The sequence below is a fragment of the Myxine glutinosa genome, chromosome 10 (assembly GCF_964187855.1).
Source record: "Myxine glutinosa chromosome 10, kmMyxGlut1.1, whole genome shotgun sequence".
Taxonomy (NCBI): Eukaryota; Metazoa; Chordata; class Myxini; order Myxiniformes; family Myxinidae; genus Myxine; species Myxine glutinosa.
Genome location: NC_136270.1, coordinates 125,017,063 through 125,036,690, shown reverse-complemented (window position 1 = coordinate 125,036,690; position 19,628 = coordinate 125,017,063). Strand labels below are relative to the sequence as shown.

The 19,628-nt window shown below is 43.7% G+C and overlaps 1 protein-coding gene across 8 annotated transcripts in view; it reads left to right on the top strand.

The window, feature by feature from the left end:
* LOC137433800 (FAST kinase domain-containing protein 4) overlaps positions 1–14,870 on the top strand; it is a 45,237-nt gene extending 30,367 nt beyond the window's left edge. For all 8 annotated transcript variants that reach the window (XM_078786068.1, XM_068126162.2, XM_078786065.1 and 5 more), the window contains exons 11-13: positions 4,020–4,131; positions 10,804–10,918; positions 14,717–14,870. In XM_078786068.1, coding sequence (XP_078642194.1) covers positions 4,020–4,131; positions 10,804–10,918; positions 14,717–14,818 — 329 coding nt within the window. In that variant the 3' untranslated portion in view covers positions 14,819–14,870. The remainder of the gene's footprint in view (positions 1–4,019; positions 4,132–10,803; positions 10,919–14,716) is intronic.
* Positions 14,871–19,628: the final 4,758 nt, after the last annotated feature.

The following is a 19,628-nucleotide window of genomic DNA, read 5'->3' as shown; positions in this document are numbered from 1 at the left end:
TTGTATAAAATTGTGAGGAGGTGATGCCGGTTTGGGTTTGTATAAAATTGTGAGTTGAGGTGATGCCGGTTTGTGTTTGTATAAAATTGTGAGTTAAGGTGATGCTGGTTTATATAAAATTGTGAGTTGAGGTGATGCCGGTTTGGGTTTGTATAAAATTGTGAGTTGAGGTGATGCCGGTTTGGGTTTGTATAAAATGGTGAGTTGAGGTGATGCCGGTTTGGGTTTGTATAAAATGGTGAGTTGAGGTGATGCCGGTTTGGGTTTGTATAAAATGGTGAGTTGAGGTGATGCCGGTTTGGGTTTGTATAAAATGGTGAGTTGAGGTGATGCCGGTTTGGGTTTGTGTAAAATTGTGAGTTGAGGTGATGCCGGTTTGGGTTTGTATAAAATTGTGAGTTAAGGTGATGCCGGTTTGGGTTTGTATAAAATTGTGAGTTGAGGTGATGCCGGTTTAGGTTTGTATAAAATGGTGAGTTGAGGTGATGCCGGTTTGGGTTTGTATAAAATTGTGAGTTGAGGTGATGCCGGTTTGGGTTTGTATAAAATTGTGAGTTGAGGTGATGCCGGTTTGGGTTTGTATAAAATTGTGAGTTGAGGTGATGCCGGTTTGGGTTTGTATAAAATTGTGAGTTGAGGTGATGCCGGTTTGGGTTTGTATAAAATTGTGAGTTGAGGTGATGCCGGTTTGGGTTTGTATAAAATTGTGAGGAGGTGATGCCGGTTTGGGTTTGTATAAAATTGTGAGTTGAGGTGATGCCGGTTTGTGTTTGTATAAAATTGTGAGTTAAGGTGATGCTGGTTTATATAAAATTGTGAGTTGAGGTGATGCCGGTTTGGGTTTGTATAAAATTGTGAGTTGAGGTGATGCCGGTTTGGGTTTGTATAAAATTGTGAGTTGAGGTGATGCCGGTTTGGGTTTGTATAAAATTGTGAGTTGAGGTGATGCTGGTTTGGGTTTGTATAAAATTGTGAGTTGAGGTGATGCCGGTTTGGGTTTGTATAAAATTGTGAGTTGAGGTGATGCCGGTTTGGGTTTGTATAAAATTGTGAGGAGGTGATGCCGGTTTGGGTTTGTATAAAATTGTGAGTTGAGGTGATGCCGGTTTCTGTTTGTATAAAATTGTGAGTTAAGGTGATGCTGGTTTATATAAAATTGTGAGTTGAGGTTAATTCCGGTTTTGGTTTGTGTAAAATTGTGAGTTGAGGTGATGCCGGTTTGGGTTTGTGTAAAATTGTGAGTTGAGGTGATGCCAGTTTGGGTTTGTATAAAATGGTGAGTTGAGGTGATGCCGGTTTGGGTTTGTATACAATGGTGAGTTTAGGTGATGCCGGTTTGAAGAAGAAAGAAGGAACCACCTTTGGAGGCCATTTTTCCCTGCAGAGCAGGGGTTGGCCTTTTTTGGGCACCGTGGTCCCCTTTTTGAAGCAATGTTTTACGGCCGGATGCCCTTCCTGCCGCCAACCCTTTTTGCCGCCTTTAACGACAAACAGGGAATTACCAGTGAACTGGTACTCAATTTGCCAACCTCGGAAGGATGACAGGCTGAGTCAACCCCCCTGGCGTTAATTCAGCGATCGACCAGGATTCAAACCCAGGATCCTAGGATCCCAAGCCGGCACCCTAACCACTAAGCCAACACCAGTCTTATTTAAAAAACCAGGTTTGGGGTTATTTAAAATGGTGAGTTGAGGTGATGCCGGTTTGGGTTTGTATAAAATGGCGTTTCATTTAATTTCAGTCCGTATCATTTAATTTCACTTCAATCCGTTTCATTTCATTTAATTTCAATCTATTTCATTTAATTTCACTTCAATCCATTTCATTTAATTTCACCTCATTCCGTGTCATTTAATTTATTTTCACTCCGTTTCGTTTAATTTATTTTCACTCCGTTTCGTTTAATTTATTTTCACTCCGTTTCGTTTAATTTATTTTCACTCAGTTTCATTTAATTTATTTTCACTCCGTTTCATTTAATTTATTTTCACTCCGTTTCATTTAATTTATTTTCACTCCATTTCGTTTAATTTATTTTCACTCTGTTTCGTTTAATTTATTTTCACTCAGTTTCATTTAATTTATTTTCACTCAGTTTCATTTGATTTATTTTCACTCCATGTCATTGAATTTATTTTCACTCCGTTTCGTTCATTTATTTTCACTCGGTTTCGTTTAATTTATTTTCACTCGGTTTCGTTTAATTTATTTTCACTCCGTTTCGTTTAATTTATTTTCATTCCGTTTTGTTTAATTTATATTCACTCAGTTTCATTTAATTTATTTTCACTCCATGTCATTTAATTTATTTTCACTCCGTTTCGTTTAATTTATTTTCACTCCGTTTCGTTTAATTTATTTTCACTCATTTTCATTTAATTTATTTTCACTCCATTTCATTTCATTTATTTTCACTCCGTTTCATTTAATTTATTTTCACTTTTTAAATTTATTTTCACTCAGTTTCATTTAATTTCATTTCGCTCTGCTTCATTTAATTTCATTTTGATTCATTTCATTTCACTCCTTTTCATTTCATTTCGCTTCTTCGTTTAATTTTCATTTGTTCCGTTTCATAGTTTACTAGCTGTGCCTACCCATCGCTTGACTGGAAGTTTAATTAAAAGAATGCAAGTTGGGCTTCATTAACATATTGCATGTCTTTATGTATCTCAATGAGGATGTAAAATGAAGTAAAACATGTGAACAAATGATCTTTTATAACACACTTTTTGGTGTTGTCGTAGCTGTGGCTGTTGTTGTTTGTGTGCTATATCCATGCATTATTATATATTTTTTCTCTCGCTTCGAGCAGTGATACGATATATAATTTTGTATGCTTCTTCCGTGTCCATCACGCTTTGTTATGGTTCCCGGAATGGGGCATTAAGTGTTTAGTCTTGGTGTCCATGGTGTCATGCATTGGGAAAAAATACGTTTGTTTTCATTTTGAGGCAGAATTTTTGAAGTGCTACCAATAAGCTAACATTACGAGTTGGTTATATCAGGAACCATCAGTGATCTCCGATTGCATCCTTCTAGTTCTAAAAGGTTCCTGATGTTTTACTGTTTGACATGCGACATTAAATCTATTAGTCCTGCTTCTTCTTCTTCCCCGAGAAAGAATGGCTTTTAAAACAGGCATATTTTTGATTGAAGGAACAGAATTTTTGGTCAAAGTAAATCGATTATTAGCTTTCCAATGGTACCACCTTTATTATTCAAAGACAGCAGGAACCCCCTTGGATAAAGTGTGATGGACGCACACATGGACAGGCGCTTCTCCTCTTGGTAATGAATTATACTCGATCTTAATCAAAATGTCTGCACTATAAATTTGGTTTGCCCTTTGTTTTCATCTTTATTATCTGGTGTTATTAATTAATTATCAGCTGTTTATGTAATTTGATGTGCAGTACCGAGCAGAGGGTGCAAACAAGCAGTGGTGAGGTGAGGGTGCAGGCACGCTGTATTGTGGTGAGGTGAGAGTGCAAGCATGCAGTCGTGAGGTAAGAGTGTAGCTCGGCAAGTGGTGTCATGACGAGGACTGGGGTAGGAGGACGGCAGCTCCGTGGCGAGGGTGGGAGCATACACGCAGAGGCGAGGCGAGTGCACAGGAATCTAGGGGATGGTGAAGAGAATGTGGTGGCAAGGCAAAGACAGGTCGTCAACTGGTGGTGAGTGTGTGGGTCACTGACCGTTGATGAGGTGACTCAATGTGCAAGCAGCCTGACAAGGTGAGGCAGTGACACACACTGCCAGTCCAGAGGCTGCAAGGCCGGACTTGTGGGGCGACGCTGTGAGTATGTGTATGGTGATCAAGAGACTGCAAAGTGAGGCGGGGGCGGCAAGGCAGGGACATTGAGGCGGGGACATATGCAACCTGTCAGCAATGAGGTGGGGATGCACACGATGAGCCGAGGGTGGAGTGGCCAGCCCAAATTGGAAAATGATGTTCATGTCAAAAATCACATACCTGTACTTGTTTATTTTTCTTACTTTCCTATCCCTCTTGCAGATGCTGAAATATTACTGAACTCAAATGGGACACCAATGCCATTACACGAGTTTGAAGCTCCTCACCTGCTGGACAACATTGGCTTAAGACCACTGCCTCTTGGAGCACGTAGGTCAGTGGTGATAAAAGCGGCAATCATCATTACCTCTCAGCTTACAATAGAGATCTTTGTTTTCATCATCGTCACCATCGTAGTTACATAGCACCATGATGGAACACTTAATTTGATATATGCATTAAGTAATTAATAAGGTAACGATAATTTTAACTTGATAATCATTAAATATACTACGATTTGAATAATACTAGGGCATTGCCCGTACTATATCTATATCTAAAATTATATCCCCCCCCTCTATTTACATGAAATGGTTTGGTCCAAAGCGAACGGCTTGCGAGTACGGTGACAATCCCCCCCCTCTATTTACATGCAATGGTTTGGTCCAAAGCGAACGGCTTCCGGAGTTTGGTAAAGAAATCGCCATCGCGTGCACAAACGCGCAGGAAAGCGAATGAATCGCAAATTCGGTTTTATTAGTTTTAAAACATAGTTTAACGCCAACATAGTTTGCAAACGTGAAATAAATGAATACGCTCTCAAATGTGCCATCCGAGGCAGAGTGTGTCCTCCACGTTCGGCACACGCGATCGTTCGCTGCTCTCTGATTGGTTGAATCGTTTTTTGGACATAGCTCGGTAAGTAATTGTCCGATTAATATGAAACCTTGAAAAGGCACATCCTCGGGTCCCCAGCAATATACCTGGCAAGTTAAAAGTATATCGGACCCGTGGTTGTCGAGAAACAGCGGTCACAGACAAACAGACGTACAAACGTACAGACGTACAAACAGAGATTACTGGAATTATAGATAGACTAGGGCATTGCCCGTACTATATCTATATCTAAAATTATATCCCCCCCCTCTATTTACATGAAATGGTTTGGTCCAAAGCGAACGGCTTGCGAGTACGGTGACAATCCCCCCCCCTCTATTTACATGCAATGGTTTGGTCCAAAGCGAACGGCTTCCGGAGTTTGGTAAAGAAATCGCCATCGCGTGCACAAACGCGCAGGAAAGCGAATGAATCGCAAATTCGGTTTTATTAGTTTTAAAACAGTTTAACGCCAACATAGTTTGCAAACGTGAAATAAATGAATACGCTCTCAAATGTGCCATCCGAGGCAGAGTGTGTCCTCCACGTTCGGCACACGCGATCGTTCGCTGCTCTCTGATTGGTTGAATCGTTTTTTGGACATAGCTCGGTAAGTAATTGTCCGATTAATATGAAACCTTGAAAAGGCACATCCTCGGGTCCCCAGCAATATACCTGGCAAGTTTCAAGTATATCGGACCGGTAGTTGTCGAGAAACAGCGGTCACAGACAAACAAACAAACGTACAGACGTACAGAGATTACTGGAATTATAGATAGATGAGAAATTGGTGGATGTATGGGATGGGAAGGATTGGAAACCCCGTTGTGTATTTGTGCTTATTTAAATACTGTCAAAATTGATGAAATAACCACAACGTTGAGTGTGATGTGCTAACCACCATGGGAAGCAAGGAGAAACTGATGTTTCGGGTGTGATCCCTTTTGCTCCGATGAAAGGTTAACTCCCAAAATGTCATCTTCTTGCTTCCCATGACAGTTGGCATACCTCGCTCAACTTATTGTTTAACTCATCTTTTGTTCTACCTGTCTATTTACATTAGCCTTCACCACAAAGACTATATCTTCATTCTTCATATTGTTACGGTTTTCAGAACTGGCACTTGTAAATAATAATCCATTGTAAATAACTCCCTGTAAATATTCCCATTTGGTAAAGGTCAAAGGTCGCACCCTAGTTAGTCCATATTGCAACACGTAGGACACCATAGGAACCTTTCAGTTATTTCATTAGTATGTGTTTCAGGTAAGGCTCTGTTTCCAATAATTTGACTCTGCATTGCATTAATCAAATAACATAGGCCCCTTTTCAATCCCGTTCATTTTGCGGCTTGGCCCCTCTCCAAATTGTATTACGCGCCTCTGCCAGTCGCAGCCGCCTCAGCGCTCGCTCCAAACACCATTAACCATGCGGTCAGAGCGGAGAAGAAGGGGGAGGAGTTATCGGAGCGAGGCGTAGCCCTGTTAATGGCGGAGTCGGTGAGCCCTCACGACCAACCAGGGCCAAGGCGAGCTCACCGGTGGGTGTGTCCAAAAAGCACGCGGCTTGATACGCGAGCGCGTAATACAAGTGCTCGCGTGGGACTACTTAGAGAGTCGGTCGGTCGGAGAGTGAGTCGGAGTCTGTCGGAGTCTGAGAGTCTGCCGGGGAGAGTGGCACCATTGGAGAGAATGAGATCCACGACGAGAGACGCGGGTGGAGAGTCACGAGGCACGCGTCACGATTCCTCCGATTCACGGACGGAGCCTGGTGTTGGCTTTTGTATACTGAATCGAGGCTCGTGAAAGAGCTAAATAAGCTTAGCGTGAAAGCGTGAAAGCTTAGCGGTTAGGGTGCCGGCTTGGGATCCTAAGATCCTGGGTTCGAATCCCGGTCGATCGCTGAATTAACGCCAGGGGGGTTGACTCAGCCTGTCATCCTTCCGAGGTCGGCAAATTGAGTACCAGCTTGCTGGGATGAATGATCATGGTGTGTACCCCGATTTAGAATAGGTACACCGTATCCCTGCGCATCGTAAGAGCGTGACCAAGGGTTGGCATCAGGAAGGGCATCCGGCCATAAAAACATTGCCTCAAACAGGGAACCATGATTGTCATGGGGCCCGCAAGGCTAACCCCTGCTCCAGCGGGGAAAATGGCCTTTAAAAAAACGATCATTCATTCTTATTCACGGACGCAATTCCTCCCCGATATATGAACCCCGCTATGTAAGGTCCGCTCGCGTCGACAATACCAACCGCGCTGCCTGCCGGGTTTCGCCGCGGAACTGGAGCCTGAACCGAGGTGGAGCGTGGACCAGAGTGGAGTGTGAACCCGGGGCCGGAGCCAACGCTGGCCCATCTGCTTGGATCTCCCTTCCTGCTATTCCCCTTTCGTGTAAGTCTGTTTGTGTTGTCCTGGGCGTGTTAATTAAGACTGTATAAGGTTGCCCTGTGTCTGCTTCTTCTTCTTCCCTTGTACATTCCCTTCTTTCGTTTCCTCTTTTATCAGTGTAGTAATAAATCATATTTGTTCTTCCTTACGCTTTGGTTTCCTCTATTCGATCGCTCTCGTGATTTCTCAATTGAATATACGTGGCACGATTAGTACCGCTCAGAATCGGGTTCGTCTTTTTGCTAACGGCTCGAATCGCGGATTGCTAAACCGCTCGGCAATTTCCACCTGTCCGTGGTTCGAGCGGGAGTTATTGCCCTGCTTCGCGGAGGGATTGGCACGCAGGTATTTGGGACTCCATCTTGACCAATCACCCTGGCCAATCTTGACCGCGGAGGAGCGTTGTAACTTCTAGAGGACTGGGGGAACGGCCAGCTTAAAAGACAAGGGGACTAACCCCCCCTTGGTAAGGGGAGCGCCGACCCCCGAATCCACAACAATATATACCATCATGTCTGGAATCGAACTGTTCGATGAGCCAGGTGGACACAACGTCAAAGCTTCCACCTGGCTAGACGGGTCATCAATTTAGCTACAGAAGGTCCTCAGGGCTGTGCGCCATCCGCCGTCTCCTGGAAAAGCTTCACAGTTCTTTACTTATGCTTCTGACGTACAGAAACTCCAAGTCCTGTTGCCTGCGGCCGGATCATCCCTCTAAAAGGATGAGAGCCAAGTGATAACTCGGGCCGAACCACTGCATTGTAAGCATCCGATCGAGGGCTTTTCACGCCATATTTATATTGGCCGCGGTCTTCCTCACTCCATTATTATTATTAATTTTATTATCTATTTTAATTAATTTTATTAATTTTTTTCACTTTTTCACTTTTACTTTTAAACTTTTTTTTACTTTTCTAGTAAAAAAACTTTACTTTTTACGTTTACTTTTCACTTTTAAAAGGGTCTTGCACCCTTTTATACATTATTATTAATTATTAATTACTTAAGTTTCTTTCAAACTCTCGACTCTGACACTGAAAATTATCCGGACGGCATCCGCTCACGTGTCCCACCATCCTGATCTGCTCCTCTTTCACATCATCTCTCTGTCCTTTTCACCCTATCATTTTCCCTAGGTCATCTTCTATCTGCTTGAAAAATGAGCCAACATCACTACATTAAATAAAAAGGTGCAAAAACGGATCCCCTGAAATGCAGACCTATTAGCTTACTTCCAAACATAGCAACGTCATGGAATCCATCATTGCAATTGATATGAAATCATTTATTTTTTCCAACAACCTCATCTCAGATCACCAATGTGGTTTCAGACCAGGTCACTCCACCTTAGACATATTTCCTTGACTCGCCCAACAAAGGATGGAGGCCCTCGATGTCAGATATGAGATTAGAGCCGTCTCTCTGGACACATTTCATGCTTTTAATACAGTCTGGCAGTCTGCCTTACTCTCCAAATTATTTGTCTGTGGTATCAAAGGCCAACTTCACACATGGCTTGGTGACTTTACTCTACTCTGGTAGCCAAAATGTGGCACTCAACGGAATCCTTTCATCTCCTCTCCCAATAAAGTCTTGAGTTCCCCAAGCCAGTGTTCTGGGCTCAGTCCTACTGATCTTCATCAATGATCTCTCTGACTCTCTGTAAAATCCTCTTTATCTATTTGCTGATGACTCACCCTCTGCCATGACATCACTCATCCTTCATAAGGCAGGCCAGAGCCTCTGCCTCTCTTCGGACCTTGATAAAATCACAAGCTGGTCAAACACTTGGAATATGTCTTTCAATCCTGACAAATCTCACACTCTCATGGTGTCTCTCTAAAAGGACTGTCTGGCAAACACTTATAATTGCTTTCTTAAGTAGCCTCTTGAGGAAGTTCAGTCATTCAAACTCCTGGGACTCACTATCAGCCATGGTATTTCTTGGGCAAACCACATTTCAAAGTTGGGCTCCAAAGCCAGCTGCTCCATCATGCAAAGTCCTTCCTTGACACAACTGAACTCGCATCCACCTCCAAGGCCTTAATGGCGTACTGCTCTCTCCTGGGGGCTGGCTTCCCTGCCTCACATCTGGCTCAGCCTGACGCCATGGAAACCAAGGTTTTCAAGATTATTGAAATCTCCAGTGTTGAAGCCGAGTCAAAGGGTCTTTCACTTTGCCATCACAGACAGGGTGGTGGTCTCTTTCTTCTCCCGCCTCGCTTCTGGTCTTGCACCCTCTGCTCTTTCCGTGCTTTGTTTCCCAAGGTTTCTGCAGCTAGGGCACACATGGTGCACCATCAACCCCCTTCTGGTGAAACTACCTGTAGTGCCTTCAGAAAGTATTCACACCCCTGACTTTTTTACATTTTGTTGTGTTACAGCCTGAATTTAAAATGCATTAAATTGAGATTTTTTTCGTCACTGATCTTCACATAATAACCCATATAATGTTGAAGTGAAATTATCTTTTTAGAATTTTTTTTACAAAATGGTTAAAATTAAAAGCTGAAATATCTTGAGTGCATTAGTATTTCAAACCACACCAACACATACAACTCTTCCTTTCTACATTCTCTAAACTCGCCTTTACATTATCCCTCCTCTAACATTTTCAAACGTATATCCGACTTGAAAATTTCAAGAACCCCTTGAGATGTCTCTACAACTTGATTGGACATGATTTAGAAAGAAACACACCTTTCTACATAAGGTCCACAAATTCCCACTAAGGTTGACAGTGAATGTCAGCGCAGAAACTCGACCATGAAGTCCAAGGAACTGTCCGTAGAACTCTGAGATATAATTGTGTGAGGAGGCATAGATCTGGGGAAAGGTATAAAACACTTTCTAGAGTTTTTAAAGTTCCCAAGAGTACAGTGCGGGGCTTACCAACTGGGGCCTTGATCATGTCCTTGGTCCGCACTCCCACCAGGTGACACTATATGATGCACATTTACAGAGAAAGAATTGGCATCTTCCCCAACACCCTGAACCCCCAGGATTACTCGTTGTTTATTTATTTTACTGCTTAAAACCTTCTCATGCATGCCCCGAGTACAATCACCAATTTTCAACTCGTTCTCTAGAGCCTGTGATTGATGCTGTGAAGAGGAACAGGTTGAGATGGTTTGGTCATGTGTTGAGGAAGGATGAAAGTGACTGGTTGAGAAGAGTGATGGAAATGAATGTAGAAGGAAGTAGAGGACGGGGAAGACCGAGAAAGACTTGGCTAACGATGGTGGAAGAAGAAATGCGGGCAAGGGGATTAACAAGGAGAGATGCAGAAAATAGGGCAAAATGGAGAAGATTGTCATGGGGACCGCAAGGCTAACGCCCGCTCTAGGAGGGAAAATGGCCTTAAAATGCATGTTGTGTTGTTGTTGTTGTCTCTTCAGCTGTTCAGGAGTGCATCAAAGTCAAATAAACACATTTCTTGAATTATACATCGTGTAATGTGAAAGCTTCTTGAATGAACATGTTTTCGAAATGAGAAGTCACAAAATTAAGTGGGGCATTGGTGTCATTTTATGGTGAAATGTGAACAATACAGCGCCACATTGCATTAACGCCAAGATGATTTGTGATTTTTTAATTTTCCTGTTTCACCAAATACTCTGTGAAAGTCTATTGTTTTTCTTCTGTTGGAATCATTTTTTATTCTCCTCCCCGACCCCCCTTCCCACCCGTGGTTGATTATCATTTATCCCTTTTGTTGCCCTTCTCTTCCCTACCAGGGTTGTGTTCTTAGCCTGTGATTTCACTCACTTCCTTCTACAGTCCCAAGACCAACATGGCCTCTCTGTACTGAAGCAGAGGCAGCTTCGCCAAGCCGGTTTCGTCGTGGTGCCGGTACGACTGCCCAGTTTAGGGGATAAAAAGACATGTAAATGTTTGGGGTATTTATCAGTATATATTATTATTATTTATAGTTACTTTTGAGGGTAAATAATTAGGAGTCGAAATGCGGATAAAATATCAAGAAATGTAAAAGTTTGACAAATAAATTGAAGATACATTTTATACATTACTGTGGAAAAGACTAAAAGGGAGAGATTGATAACAGGAGATTACTTTTGAGAGTATAACTGGGGAGTGAAGGTGAAGGAAGTGTAGGATTGTTTTTTCACTTTTGCAGGTTATCGTGTAAACCTCAATGAGAGATTCATATGGCCAAAAACTCTAAACAACAAAACATTCACAATTTACCAGAAAAATGCAAATTATATCCAGAAAGTACAATAACTCAAAGATATGAACATCGTATTTGGACTCGCTACCGACCGAAAGTTCTTTCGCAAACAACATGGAAAAAAAATCACAGATTAGCATGTTTTTAAATGCACTGTGAGTTTTGTTTTTAATCGAGCTTTCTTGTTATTGTGAATACCAAGATGGCGGTCGGTGAATTCGGTTTTTTCAGCAAACCAGAGATTCAGTTATATTTATATCAGTGTGCATCCCTGTTTCTTATTCTTCCTTTCTTTTCTTTTTCTCCTTTTTTATTTATTAATTTTTTTCCTCTTTTCCTTTTTCTTCTATTTTTTTTTCTTCTTTTTCTTTTCTCTTCTTTTTCTTTTCTCTTCTTTTTCTTTCCTCTTCTTTTTCTTTCCTCTTCTTTTCTTTTTATTTTTTCTTTGTCTCTTTTTCTTCTTTTTCTTCTATAGCCACAATTATTTCTATGTTATTGTGGGATTGACCAGGGCAACTTTTGGCCCGAACCTTTCACCAACTACCTGGCTAGGCCTGACATTCAACCAAGATTAGAGCAGGAATTTGTTCTTTCTTTTTGGTGCCGACGATAGCTCGCCTACTCTTTGAGAATTACACCGTGTGATTTTTTTCATGTCCACCAACTAATGTCGGCAAATCGACACCTGTTCAACGTTCATCTGAGGAGCACGCACCATGTCCTCCATTGAGGGCCCTCAATCGCCTTGGTTTGGTTCAAAAGGTCCCACAAGTAAGTCGCACCTGTCAAACTGACACCAGCAAGCGCTCAGATCCCCGGAGAAGATGCAGTGATGCCTCCCATCTGGTGGCGGCCTTGGCCGCCTGGCTCACGGAGGCCGGGTGTCGCACCGCCAGCTGCCCACTCAGGTTGTGGTTCCCCCCCCCCCCCCCGCCCCCCCCCCCCCACCCGGCCAAGATGAACTGGTCTAGTGCCAAGCTCTCCTGTGCCGAAACGTCCAGGTTGAAATACGTGATTTGCACGGTGCGTTTATTGTCGTGGGCCAATTCCGCTATCGGCTCACCAGGTCTTATCTCCGCATCGCCAGCTGAGCTTTAACCAACTCACACCGCTGCTGCACCCCAAATCTACTTTTTTACGGCTGAATTCAAGGTCATCACTGAGATGGCTTCCCCTGGCATAGTTGTTAACACCTCATGTGCCGTGCAGCACAAGGCAGTTGTGAATTCTACCTCGTCTGCATTCCATCCGTTACCGTGAGCTACACAATATTGCGCTCGAACCGCCCCAGTTCGCTTTTTAACTCAACTGGACTACCGTCCAGTTAATTTCATCACATACTGAAGTCGTCGTCGTCGTCGTCGTCTGTCGTCCGTTAACCTGTCGACGTTAACACTCCAGCGTCCACAAATATCAACCGATTCTGAACAAACTTGACATGCGGCATCCTTACCCCATGGACCAGGTTGGTATTACATTTCAGCCCGATCCGTTGAAAAATGGCGGACGTAGGCGACCATTTTGTTTTTGGTCATGAAAACGACGTTAACACTCTAGCGTCCACAAATATTAACAGATTTTGATCAAACTTAGAATGTTTAACCCTTACCACACAAGGTAGGTTGCTATTGCATTCCAACCCGATCCGTCACAAAATGGCCGCCATAGGCCGCCATATTGTTTTCAGCTCCGAAACGACGTTAAGACTTTAACGTCCACAAATATTGATGGATTTTGATCAAACTTGGTGTGTGAGACTCTTACCACACAAGGTAGTCAGTTCAGTTGAGTTCTGCTTCCCTGGAAGCTCTAGTTCCATTTGCTCTGGTCTTTTGCATTTGCATTATTTGCTTTCACTTGCTCTGTCCCCTGTTGTCTCAGTGGTTAACACACCTTGCCACATCCACACACATTCTCTGGTGCACTCCCCTTGCTGGGGGACAGCTGTGGCCTTATCTCTTTGGCTTAGTTCTCCATCTCCTTTTTCACACCAAGGAGCTGCTCGTCCACGTTATCCCTTCATGACCTCCATTTTTACTCGCTCGTCTCTTACCACCTACAGTTCCCGGAGCCATCCGTCCGGGTCCGGAGGGACACAATGTTAAGTCCCTCCGGTTAGGGTTAGGTTAGGGTTAAGGCCACAAAGAGATAAGATGTACCATGATATACACTCATTGTATTGTTATTGTACCATAATGTACACTCATTGTATTGTTATTGTACCATGATGTACACTCACTGTATTGTTATTGTACCATGATGTACAATCATTGTATTGTTATTGTACCATGATGTAAACTCACTGTATTGTTATTGTACCTTGATGTACACTCATTGTATTGTTATTGTACCATGATGTACACTCACGGTATTGTTATTGCACCATGATGTACACCCACTGTATTGTTATTGTACCATGATGTACACTCAATGTATATGTTTTCATTGCCGCAATAACTTAAGAACGGCTCTCGAGGTTCATGTCAAACTTGGTACAAATATGTATAATAATGTGTAGATAAACTGATTAGATTATGGGGTCAAGAGGTCAAAGGCCAGAGGTCCCGTTCGGTAAAAAATTTGTTACCGCGAACCAGTGATGGGATTTTGACCAAACTTAGTGTAATATATGATGATGCAAAAATGAACTGATTCGATTTCGGCATCAAGAAGTCAAAAAGGTCATGACAGGTGAAAAAATGTGATAGTTGAGAACAGCTGAAGGGATTTTTTTTTGTATACCAAGTCGAGGCTCGTTTAAGAGCTAACACATATAACATATAATAAAGGGAGCGGGAGACAAGATGGGGAGACAGAGGGAAGGACAATAACAGTAAGGAACAGGGACCTCAGGAGATCTGTGGAAGGGGGAGGGTTGAGGTGGGGCACACGGGATAAACAAGATGGACACTTGAAGGACTTTCAGGAAAGAAAACAGGGAATTTGAAATAGTTGGATTTGGGGTGGATTAACGGGGTAGAAAAGATCAAGGTTTTGGATGGGGGATTGTGGTGGTGGACAGCTGTTTTGAAGACCTGGAGTGAGGAGTGGGATTGAAGAGAGTGAGGGAGTTTGTTAACAATCCAATTTTGGTTCAAATATGTATAAACCTCCGCCAGTGAGTCCATCCATGATTTGTTACAAAAAGGTCAAGGGTCAGAGGTGTCATTAAAACTCCTGTTAATGTGATACCATTGGCTCGGGAATTTGAACTAAACTTGGTTCATGTGCCATGATACATATGTACAGATTAGATATTGAGGTCAAATGGTCTTGAGGTCTTAGGTCAAAGTTAGTCAGCAAAGACTTGATGTGGGTGGAGGCACATTGCTTGACATTGTGATTTCTAATTATTGTTCATCTAATGGCTTTTCTTTTTTTACACTTTTACAAATGTTTTTATTTCCAATCTTTTATGACAATCTGAAGGTGCTTTTGTGTGTATGTGCACGTGAAAGGTTCCGTACTTTGACTTTGAAGCTTTGACAACGAACACTCAGCGAGCAGCTTTCATCATGAAAAAAATGACAAAGATTCTGGCTGAGGATCGAGTGACATAAAGTCGATTCTGCTCTGTCCATTTCTCCAAATGTATTAAATTCTTAAAATTGGTTTGGTTTTTTTGCCTCATTCGATGGTCTTGTGTTTATATATATATATATATTTTTATTATTATTATTTTTTTGCTTGAGGAATATTAAAGTATATAATATTTGATAAAATGAATGTAATAGCAATTTTGGTCTTTTTCAAAGTAAACCGACACGAGGAAGGTATTTGGTGTATGTTGCCTTGTTTGTTTGTTTCATTCATGTGATTTGTGCAGGACAATTTGATTTCACCGCAAGTTGGCATTTTCATTGTGGGACATCAAGTTACAGATGTGCTATAAATATCTTATGCCCATTTGGGGCAACGATTAATGGGGAAAGGATGCACCATTTATTTGAGTAATAGGAATGGTACCCGGCATTGCCAAACAACAAAAAGTCGCTTTGTGATTGGAATATTAAGAGAGGGGGAGAGAAAGGAGGGGAGGTCGAGGAGGAGGAGAGGACGAGGGGAGGGGGAGATGGGGGGGGGGAAAGGGGAGAGAGAGATAGAGAGGGGTAGGGGACAGAGAGAGAGGGGGCTGGGGCTGGGGTGGGGCGGGGGGAGGGGGAAAGGTGGGCCAGACTTCCTCCTGACAAGGTGGAAAATTTCCAACCCTCGACTCTGATTCTGCAACTGGACCTGACGGCATCAGCCCACGGGTCCTAAAATCCTGTTCTTCCGCTCTTTCACTCCCTCTCTCTGTTCTCTTCACCCTCTCTTTTGCTCAAGTTCAACTGCCATCTGCTTGGAAATCAGCCAACATCACCGCTTTGCACAAAAAAAGGTGCAAAAACAGATCCTAGCAACTACAGACCAATCAGCCTTCTCCCAATTATCAGTGAAGTCATGGAATCCATCATTGCTTCGGATATGAAATCTTTCCTCTTCTCCAATGGCTTAATCTCTGATCATCAATTTGGTTTCAGACCTGGTCACTCTACTCTGGACATGCTGCTCTGCTTTCTCAACAATGGATGGAGGTCCTCAATGTCAAACAGGAAATTGGAGCTGTCTCCCTTGACATATCACGTGCCTTCGATACGGTCTGGCACCCCGCTCTGCTCACCAAACTCTCCTCTTTTGGTATCCATGGAAATCTCCACGCTTGGCTTGCGGACTTCCTCTCAGGTCGTAGTCAACGTGTGGCCCCGAATGGGTTTCTCTCATCTCCCCTTCCTGTTCAGGCTGGAGTTCCCCAAGGCAGTGTTCTGGGCCCTGTGCTTTTTCTGGTCTTCATCAATGATCTCTCTGACTCTCTTGAAAATCCTCTCTATCTCTTTGCTGATGACTCCACTCTCTGCTGCTCCATTCCTCATCCATCAGATCGGCAGTCTGCAGCCTCCTCACTCTCTGCAGACCTGGACAAAATCACAGACTGGGCAAACAAGTGGAACATGTCTTTCAATCCTGACAAATCTCACACTCTTACGATGTCTCTCTGAAAAGACTGACTGGACAACCCTCCCATCCACTTTCTGAATAATCCTCTCCAAGAAGTTCTGTCACTCAAGCTTTTGGGTGTCACTATCTGCCATGATCTTTCCTGGGAAAACCACATTTCAAATCTGGCCTCCAAAGCCAGTCGCCGACTGGGCATCCTCCATCGTGTGAAGTCCTTCCTTGGCACACCTGAGCTCCTCACCACATACAAGGCTTTCATCCGCAGCTCAATGGAATACTGCTCTCCCCTCTGGGCTGATGCTCCTGCGTCACACCTAGCTCGTCTTCACGCTGTTGAAACCAAAGCGTTCAGAATCATTGGAATCTCACGCGATGAAGCTAACTCCAAGGGCCTTTCACTCACTCACCGCAGGCAGGTTGGTGGTCTTTCCGTCTTCTACCGACTCCTCTCCGGCCTTGCCCCCCCAGCTCTCTCTGGGCTCTGTCCCCCAAATATTCCTACAGGTCGCACAAGATCTGCCTGCAACCCTCTTATGGTCAAACTGCCAAAATCAAGACTCTCTGCTCACCTTCACTCCTTCATTCCTCTTTTCTCCCGCCTCTGGAACAAACTCCCTCACTCTCTTCAATCCCACTCCTCCCTCCAGGTCTTTAAAACAGCTGTTCACCACCATCTCTTATCTTCCCCCATCCAAAACCTTGATCTTTTCTACCCCTGCTAATTTCACCCCAAATCCACTTTTTTGAAATACCAACTTCTGTCCTGGAAGTCCTTGGTGTCCTTGTGCTGACCAGAGACGGGAAATATATTTTTCTCTGCCTTAGGGATACATTTTCAGGTTTGTTGTGTTCATGTTTGTTTACAAATTGAATCCGATAGTCTGTTGAGCATTTCACATCCTCAGCTAGTCCTACACTGGTCGCTCTGTGCACCTGGTTGAGTTCCATCAGGCCGCTCCCTCCCTCTCGTCTTGGCAGGTACATTCTCGGGATGCACTGGTTTTTGTAGAACATTTTGTGGATGGTTATGAGTTTTCTTGTTTTGATGTCTATCTTGTTGATTTCTGATTGGGGCCAGTTTATTATTCCGCAGATATATTGGGACACTGCTACTGTGTGCTGGTTTGTGGCTTTGATTTTGTTTCTTGGGGAGAGGTATGTTTTCTGGATCAGCTTCGTTCTACATAGGTATTCTTTGGTGAATGTTTTGCGCATTTGTTTGTGACATCTTTGGTGTCTCTCTTCTACTCTGAGGTATTTGTATGATGCTTCGTTTTCTAACTGCTGTATTGTTGTTTCAAGGTCAATTTTTATGTTGTCTGTTTTTGTTGGTTTACCTTGTACAAATGTGCACTTGGAGCACTTGTCTAGTCTGAATTCTATTTGAATGTCCTCGGAGAACCGGTGTGTGTGTGTGTGTGTGTGTGTGTGTGTGTGTGTGTGTGTGTGTGTGTGTGTGTGTGTGTGTGTGTGCGTGCGTGCGTGCGTGCGTGCGTGCAAGTTGTTGCCTGCTCTCTCCACATGTGGGCGGGTTTTACGACATGAACCGGAGCCTTGCCAGGACTCAAAGTATCCACCTCCAGTGTGCGTGTGGTCATTGAGCATAACATTTCTCTCTTTTTCTTTGCTAATGCCTCCCCCTCCCCCCCCCTTTTTTTCCTTCATCATTCCCCCCCCCCCCCCATCATTCCCCCATCATTCCCAAACCCTGGTGTTGGGCTAGCGGCTAGGGTGCCGGCTTAGGATCCTAGGATCCTGGGTTCGAATCCCGGTCGATCGCTGAATTAACGCCAGGGGGGTTGACTCAGCCTGTCATCCTTCCGAGGTCGGCTAATTGAGTACCAGTTCACTGGTAATTCCCTGTTTGTCGTTAAAGGCGGCAAAAAGGGTTGGCGTCAGGAAGGGCATCCGGCCGTAAAACATTGCTTCAAAAAGGGGACCAAAAAACCAACAACAACCACGGTTCCCGAAAAAGGCCAACCCCCACTTTGCGGGGAAAAATGGCCTCTAAAGGTGGTTTTTATTCCCCCCCTCCCCTCCCCTCCCCTCTCCTCCCCCATCCCCTCCCCTCCCCCATCCCCTCCCCTCCCCTCTCCCTCTCTCTCTCTCTCTCTCTCTCTCTCTCTGTCTGTCTGTCTCTCTCTTCCTCACCCCTCTGTATCTCCACTCCCCTTTCCTCTGTCGTCCCCCTCCATCGTTTAGACTTTAGAGTGTAGAAGGTGAACTGCACTCATCTCATCCATCCCTCCTTCCACTCATCCATCCCTCCTTCCACTCATCCATCCCTCCTTCGATAATTCATCATGGTGATTCTCACACAAAAGGGCGGGTAAAGGGGAAACATCATGGAGATCATCATCGATGGCAAGAGAAGGGGAAGAGCATCCTTGTGCTCATCGTAGTCTGAGCTCCCAATCTCTGGCTCGCACACATAGCTAATGTGATTGGCCAGCTCGCTTGGAGATCGGAGATGTTGGCGATTCCTGCGGAACAAACGGTTGCCTGCTCTGGACACGTAGGAACTCGGCGACTCGTGTTTTTGTACAATCTCATCTGGAACCCATTTACTGGCGCCTGGCAGTGGTTGCACGTGCACCTGCTGACCCTGAACTAAAGATGGCCGCTCTCACCTTATCATGATAGAACTTCTGCTTGGTCTTCTTCATGTCAAAATGTCGTTTAACATCATGAAATCTATAGGATTTTGGAACAAGTAAAGTAAACTGCACTTTGCAGGCAGCTTGTTATGTGGTCCTCTGCCCATCAACAACTGTGCAGGGGACAAGTGTAGTCCTTGTAGGGGAGTGGTGCGGTAGTCGAATAAAGACATGCTTGTTCTCCGCTTTCTCCCACAATTTTTAAAAAAAACTCTGCACTGCTCCTTCAGCTTCACCATCAGCACAAGCAAATCGAGGGCTGGAGGATATATTATTTATTTGGCATGGGGTGGTGTACTTTGAATGTATCTGTACTTGTAAGGACACTTTTCTCATCCCCTTGCATTCAATTTCACCTCATAACGATGTTCACCTTCGTTACTAAGCTTTTCCAGGTAATTGAACGACATTGGGGTGGACTACACATCAAGAAAATTATAAACAGTTTCACAAGAGCGATGGCGTTCAAAGCGTTGCTCAGGAGTTGTTTTCACCGCGATAAAAAGTGGTACCTGTTACTAACCGGAAGTAACCCAAAGTGCGTCCGCACATAAGAAAAAAATTGTCACTTCTTTTCAAATAATTAAAGTGCGAATGTCCAAATGATACAAATGCGATACAAGTCAAGCAAAGCAATGTGAATCATTCCATTGTTTGAATGGTGTTGATTCGCACGCGGAACAAGGGATTTCCGTTTGCAGAACCATGCTACTGTTAC